The sequence below is a fragment of the Octopus bimaculoides genome, chromosome 16, assembly GCF_001194135.2.
Source record: "Octopus bimaculoides isolate UCB-OBI-ISO-001 chromosome 16, ASM119413v2, whole genome shotgun sequence".
NCBI lineage: Eukaryota > Metazoa > Mollusca > Cephalopoda > Octopoda > Octopodidae > Octopus > Octopus bimaculoides.
In genome coordinates, this window is record NC_068996.1 from 16,128,744 (window position 1) to 16,137,041 (window position 8,298).

Below are 8,298 nucleotides of genomic sequence, written 5' to 3' on the forward strand. Positions count from 1 at the left end.
AATAATAATAATAATAATAATAATAATAATAATAATAATAATAATAATAATAATAATAATAATAACAAAACAAAGACGTTTTTCTTTTCCTGCCAGTAAAAGACTTGACAGTGATGGGTAAGACGCTAAAGTCCTGTAATTTTTAACTGAGTTTTTCTGATTATTTTAATCTGGATTTCATGAAGTCAACGATATCCTTTGTTAAACACTTTGCTCTGTCTAGCAGAAAATGGGGGTGGGGCGCGAGGAAGTGACATAAAGAAAGTGAGAGGAAGGAAGGGAGAGAAGGGGGAGGAAGAGGAGGAGGAGGTAGAGAAAGAAAAGGAAGAAGAAGGAGAAAGAGGTGACAAAGAAGAAAGGGAACATGTTATTCACATACAGAATCTGAAAAGAAACAGTGACGGGCACAATTTAATCCGTTGTTTGATAGGAGAAAAGACCTATGATATTTCGAGGTTTCTTTGACGAGCCAATAGGAGAGAGAGAGAGCTTTTTTGCGTACTCAGCTGCTTGGTTGGAAATAACAGCCATATGTCTTCCATCGTCTTAGAAAGGAAGGACATATTAAAGGAGGCAATCTATATCCGATAAAATAATGGAAGGTTTACAGCTGGAACAGTTTGATACTTCAGAAGTAACATCTATCCCCACTTAAAAAGTGGATGTTCTCTTAGAACAAACTATACTTTGGTAGATATCACGAGAGAAGTTCCTATCTTGACTTTTACTACAAAATGCACTTTTGTTTACATCACTGGCAGGGGGAGATAAATCCCTACCACCTCAAGCACCCAGACCACCAGATAACATGATTTTGATCTTTCTTGGTCTTGTCAACTTGACCATTACAGATAGCAGTGATTTACCCCACCCCCACCCCAGCAATACATAGAACTACAAAAGGTAAATATTTATTCTTGCTTACACATGGATGTACTGTTAGAACAAACTATACTGTGGTAGTTGGCATGAGAGGAAGTCTCATATTCGCTCTTACACATTTGTTTATATTGCTAAAGGGGAGATAAATTGCTGCCATCTTCAATGAATATAAGACAGGATGGTCACAGGTGTAACATCTTTAACCGTAGGTCTAGTGGACTGACTCTGACCTGTGACAACAACAACAACATTATTTAATAACTAAAATACACACTTACTGTTAAATGTTGAAATAACCAAGCTCTCATTATATTGGTGGCAACTTTGGGAAATATCCCTCGCTTCTTTTGTCTTTTAGGGTTCCTGTCTTCTGATTCTTCGTCTGCAGTTCCTTCACCTGAACCAATACTGTTGTCGAGCCCATCACCTAATTAAGAAGGCAGAATAAAAGTTTAATTGAAAACAAAAGACAAAAAAAACTTAAGTTAAAAGCTTAGTTGTAAGACCTACACAGACAGGAATACAATACTTAATGAAATCACACTTCAATAGTTCTTAACTTAAAAACATTAATTGGTCTGTATCAACATCATCATCATCATCATTAATAAGGCAGCAAACTGGCAGATTGTTAGCACGTTGAGCAAATATACTTTGCAGTATTTTGTCCGTCTTTACATTATTCTGAGTTCAAATTTCACCAAGGTCAACTCTGCCCTTCATCTTTTTGGGGATCAATAAAATCAAGATCACTGGAGTCGATGTAAAAGACTTTGCCCCATTCCCACAAACTTGCTGACCTTGTGCCAAAATTTGAAATCAATATTATCATCATCACCATATTATTACTATTACTATTATTATTATTGTTATTATTATTATTACCATCAAGATGGTGAGCTAGCAGAACTGTTAGCACACCAGGCAAAATGTCTGGCAGCATTTCATCCTTGCTTACATTCTCAGTCCAAATTTATTGAGGTCAATGCAATCAACGTACCCTTTCCCCTGAAATTACTGGCCTTGTGCCAAAATTTGAAACCATTAATATAATTATTATTATTATTATTATTATTATTATTATTATTATTATTATTAAGGCAGTGAGCTGGTAGAATTGTTAGCATGCCAGGCAAAATGTTTAGTGGCATTTCATCCTTCAAATTCTGTCGAGGTCAACTTTGCCTGTCATCCTTTCAGGGTCGATAAATTAAGAACCAGTGAAACACTGGGGTTGATGTAATCAACTATCTCTCTCCCCCAATGTTTCAGGCCTTGTGCTTATAGTAGAAAGAATTATTATTACTATTATTATTATTATTATTATTATTATTATTGTTGTTGTTGTGATTATTATACTTTTGTTGAACAAGTTCGTTCATGAAACACAGTGTATCTAAAGCCTATGTTGTAACATGCCCCCATGTTTTGTTACTCTTTCTCACCAGTGTTATTGCAAAAGATGTTAAGATCTGGAATAGACATTGGAAAGCCTCCTCCAGATTAAAAGCTTTAGCAGTTCCCACAATCGTCTGTTCTGAATCAGAGATATATCAGGCCTTTAAAAACAATGCAAGATCTGAATTCAGGCCAGGTGTGAGAACAATAATCCTGTCTTTCTAGTCAGGATTCTTTATTCTGCAGTTCAAATTCATCATTTAACCCTTTAGCATTTAAACCAGCCATATCCAGCCTCTCACACTTGTCCAACAGTGCCTTTCTAAAAGTAACATCCACACTATCTGCATCTGACACCTATGAGATAATGCAAGATTAATTCAAAACAATGTGACTAAATAAGCAATACATTTGACAAAGAAATCTGAATGTTAAACAGTTATTGTCCATTTTTCATGCTAGCAGGGTTGGATGGTTTGCAAAGATCCAACAAGGCCCAGTGTCACACCGAGTTCAAATGCCAACTTTGATATGGTCTCTAATATGGGATGCCTTTAGGAATGCCATTCCTTCACTTCTAAACTACGCAAAGCAACCATGGGGTGATACTGAGTATACTTTGCAATCAATACAACATAAACATTATATGAATGTTGCCCAATTAAAATCTTATATGTTATCCCCAAGTAAATCAAAACCTGATGAGTGGATCTGGCAGACAGAAACTAAAAGCCCATCATGTGTCTGTGTGTGTGTTTCGCTCAGACTATGGCAATCCTGGGACACAGAGCCTTCAAGAATTTTTAGTTGAATGAATCATCCCCAGTGATTATTGTCTTTTAAGCCTGATACTTATTCAATCAGTCTCTTTTGCTGAACTGCTAAGTTACTGGGACGTAAACATACCAACGCTAGCTGTCAAGTGGTGGTAGGGGACATCCTCTCACACAAAGACATACATACATACATATACAATAGGCTTCTTTCGTATTCTGTCTAACAAATCCACTCTCAAGGCCCTGGTTGGCCTGAGGCTATAGTTGAAGACACCTGCCCAAGGTACCATGCAGTGAGACTGAACTCAAAACAATGTGGGTGGGAGACAAATTTCTTACCACTCAGCCATGGCTGTGCCTCTCTCTCTCTCTCTCTCTTTATATATATATATATATATACCACACCCACATGTGATTTTTAGCATTATGCTTTCTCTCTCTCTCTCTCTCTCTCTCTCTCTCAGTACACACACACATTGTCCATAAATTTACATTTTCAATTTGAAATATTCAGGAAAAATAAGAATAACTCCACAGAGTTTATTGAAAAATAAAGGCAAATAAAGTTTTATTAGAAATATCAAAATACTTCCACCTGGGTTCCATTGGTTGCACACAATAGATACAATAAATTGTTAAAGATGCAAAGATAAGTTATGGACACATGTGTGTGTATGCAGGTATATGTGTATATCTCCCCAGCCCCCCACACAGACATACTTTATTTATGGGTTTAGTCTATCATTGGTTTTGAGAGACAAGCCTACCACATGGAACATCAGATTTTATTGTGTTTTAATTTAAGATGGAGACAAATACCAATGACCAATGTAACAGGTCTGATAATTGTAAAGGGATTTCTCCATTAACATGAAACCAATGGTAGCCTTAACCCATAAATAAAGAATTTTTATCCATTCTTGCAGTGCTGAGCACTTGTTCCCAGTGATCGATGAGAACTAAGAAATCTTCTAACAATGCAGAAAAGTTTACAAGGAAACCTTTATATTCTGGGTGCAAAGCCTGTCTTCAGAAGCAATCCAAGAAATGTGTATTTACATCAATCTCACTATTAAATTTCAAACTACTTGGTGTTTGGGTTAGCAGCAGCAACTCTCCAAGTATTTGTCAGGGTTGTTTTGGCATATTTTCATGTGATAGTGGCAGTGGAAGATGGTGTTGATAGTGTGTACTTTATGATGTTAGTGATAGTCACCATGATGTATTTATTGTAGCCACTTGCCCATTTTCGATCGACTATCGGTTTATAGGTTGAGGTGGTGGATCAATATACCTTCCTTGGAATGCTTCCTTTGGTAGATATGCCTTTGTGCCCAAAATATAATGGTCTTTTTTTTTTGGAAACTGTTTGCTTTGTTAGAATCTTCCTCTCTTTCCTTTCATGGGTGTGAGTGTATACACAGAGAGACAGAAAAACTATGAGAGAGCATCAGCAAAATATACAAAGATGCTAAATCTTCCAGACACTACACCATAATGCATTAGAATTCAAAGTACACATTACTGCATAAGGAATTCTTCGGTTCTAAAAATCAGGACATAGACCATTTCTGCAGAATCATGGCAGAATATCAGAATGGGAAAAAGTTCATTTTATTTAAGTAATTTTGAACAAAGGAAAACTTTATTTAAACAAAACAAAAGAATAACAGTAACAACAACAATTATTTAATTATTTACATAAACGTACACATAAATACACACTGACTCACAAACATACACATATAAGATATATACATACATATACGTACATAAGATATTCATTTACATATCAATATATACAAGTATGTATATCTGTATGTGTGTATATATACACACACACACACACATATATACATATTATATATATGTGTGTGTGTATGTATATATATATATAAATACGCACTATATATATATATATATATATATATATATATACACACATACATATATATACACTATACATACACACACACACACACACAGATATAGATATGTGTATATTTATAATAATAGATGTATATATATATTTATATATACGCAAATATATTTACATATATGTACATATAAATATATATGTAAGCACATGCATATATATATGTATACACACACACATTTATATGTATATAATGTATATGTAAGTATGTATATATTTATATATACATATGACTATGGTACACATTGTTTTACATTAATATATACATATACAGATTTATATATACATATACAGATTTATATATACATGTATATATCTATATATACAGTCGCAAAACCTATTATACATACCAGAATATATATGACCATACGCACGACCATGCATAGAGGCAAAATTATGCATTTGAGTTCCATCTGAATAAAATAAAACAGATTTTTCAAATTCTGTTTCTATAGGGTATATATATGTATATATATATATATATATATATATATATATATATATATATATATATATATATATTAAAATTTATATTTTTGCAAAATATGAAAAAAAGTATATATAAAAATAAGATTATTCTAAACATATATAACAGAAGATGTAATAAATGATATGCAGAAAACAATTTAACATAATTATATAGATTCCGTTATAAATTCATTTTTATATACATACATATGTGTGTGTGTGTAAATACATTGTGAGCACATGCATGATTTTTCTTAGTGTAATGCGTTGATGAATATATGTATACATACATACATACATACATTTCAAATATATATATATATATAGTGATGGCACCTGTGCCCAGTGTCGCCTTCCTGGCACTTGTGCCAGTGGCACGTGTAAAGACATTCAAGCGAGATCGTTGACAGTGCTGCTGGACTGGCTCCTGTGTAGGTGACATGTAAAATACACCATTTTGAGCATGGCTGTTGCCAGTACTGCCTGACTGGCCACGTGCTGGTGGCACGTAAAAGCACCCACTACACTCTTGGAGTGGTTGGCATTAGGAAGGGCATCCAGTCAAAATCAGATTAAAGCCTGGTGTTGCCATCTGGTTCACCAGTCCTCAGTCAAATCGTCCAACCCATGCTAGCATGGAAAGCTGATGTTAAATGATGATAATGATGATGATGATATACATATATATATTTAATGTATGAATGTATATGTATGTTCTGTGGTAAAGACTGTACAGGGTCTAAATCTGTGAACTATATTCAAAACATTCACTTTGTTCTTGGTTGTCTTTTAGGAGTTCACTGTTGCAGAAATTTCACTACAATGTTTTCTTTGTTGGCCAGGACACATCAAGGATTCAGTGCCCTACCATAATTGTGATTATTATTATTGTTGTTGTTGTTGAAAGGTGGGTGAATGTGGCAAGGATGGCCCCTAGGAATGGACCTTCTCTGAACACTCGCTCTGAGGATTCAACTGGAGGATTTGAGAAGGAGACAGGTACGTGCTGAGGTGCACCTGATGGTCAGGGTAACAAAGATGTGTATGGTTCCATGGGTGACTTTGTGAGAAACTTCCCACTTTTGGAGAATTTTTATTGTTTTATTATATTGTTAATTGTTATCGTTATTCATTGTATATTCGACATTGGTCCAAACCCCACTTATCTCTTGTGTTGTGTTATCCCCATTTGTTTTGTGTTCGGCCCTTGTGACCCATAAAGTAATCATCATCATCATCATCATCATTACTATTATTATAGCAGCAAGCTGGCAGAATCATTACCATGCTGGGAAAAATGCTAAGCAGCATATTGTCTTGTCAATGTCAACTTTGCCTTTCATCCCTTTGGGGTCAATAAAATAAGTACCAGTGGAATACTGGTGTCAATGTAATCAACTAGTCCCCCCACCACAAAATTTCAGGCCTTGTGTCAAAATTTGAAACTAACACCATTATTATTATTATTGTTATTATTATTATTATTATACTGGTGGTGAGTTGGCAGAAACGTTAGCACACTTGGCAAAATGCTTAGCGGCACTTCATCTGTCTTTACGTTCTGAGTTCAAATTCCACTGAGGTCAACTTTGCCTTTCATCCTTTTGGGGGGGTCGATTAAATAAGTACCAGTTACGAACTGGGGTCGATATAATCGACTTAATCCGTTTGTCTGTCCTTGTTTGACCCCTCTGCGTGTAGCCCCTTGTGGGCAGTAAAGAAATAAGAATTGTCAGCACACTAGGCAAAAAGGTCTAGTGGTATTATGCTCATCTTTAGGTTCTGGGTTCAAATTCCACTCGTTAACTTTGCCTTTCATTCATTTGGGTTTAATAAGATTGCGGCTTTTCGGGGTTAATAAAAGAAGTACCAGTTGAGCACTGGGTTCAATGTAACTGATTTGTCCCCTAACCCCGAAATTGCAGACCTTGTACTAAAATTTCAAACCATTATAATAATAATAATTATTATCATTATGATTATTATCATTATTATCATCATCATCATTATTATTAGTATAAATATTATTGTTATCATTATGATTATCATTATTATTATTATTATTAGTAATGAGGTGGTGAGCTGGCAGAATCAGTAATATGTTGGATGAAATGCTCAGCAGCATTTTGTCCATCTTTATTCCATGTTTATGTCAAGGTCAAGTTTGCCTTTCATGCTTTCGAGTTGATAAAATAAGTACCACTGGAATGCTGGGGGAGGGAGTTTCAATGTAATTGTCTCCACCCACAAAATTTCTGGCCTTGTGCCAAAATTTGAAACCATTATTTTCATTATTATTATTATTATTATTATTATTATTATTATTATTATTATTACTATAAATATTATTGTTTTTGTCATTATCATTATTATTATTATTATTATTATTATTATTACTATCATCATCATTGACACCATCACCGTCATCATCATCATCAAGACAGCAAGCTGGCAGAATCATTAGCATACCAGACAAAATGCTTAGTGGCATTTCATGTCTTTACATTCCGAGTTCAAATGCTGCCAAGGTCAACTTTGTCTTTCATCCTTTTGACATCAATAAAATAAGTACCAGTTACGCACTGCAATCGATGTAATTGACTATTCCCTCCCACAAATTTCAGGCCTTGTGCCTATAGTAGAAAGGACTATTATTATTATTATTATTATTATTATTATTATTATTATTATTATTATTATTAAGGTGGTGAGCTGGTAGAGTCACCAAGTAAAATGGTCAGCTGCATTCTTCTTGTCTTTGTGTTCTGGGTTCAAATTTCACCAAAGCCAACTTGCTTTTCATCATTTTAGGGTCGATAAAATAAGTAACAGTTGAAC

At 34.5% G+C, this 8,298-nt stretch overlaps 1 protein-coding gene across 10 annotated transcripts in view; it reads right to left on the reverse strand.

Annotated features, from left to right (window-relative positions):
- Positions 1 to 8,298, reverse strand: part of LOC106880485 (homeobox protein Meis1) — a 261,086-nt gene that overhangs the window by 47,781 nt on the left and 205,007 nt on the right. For 7 of the 10 annotated variants that reach the window (XM_052973537.1, XM_052973535.1, XM_052973534.1 and 4 more), the window contains exons 10-11: positions 5,343 to 5,405; positions 1,161 to 1,309 (exon numbers count right to left, since the gene is read on the reverse strand). In XM_052973537.1, coding sequence (XP_052829497.1) covers positions 1,161 to 1,309; positions 5,343 to 5,405 — 212 coding nt within the window. The remainder of the gene's footprint in view (positions 1 to 1,160; positions 1,310 to 5,342; positions 5,406 to 8,298) is intronic. The other 3 variants (XM_052973540.1, XM_052973539.1, XM_052973541.1) reach the window with 1 other exon arrangement.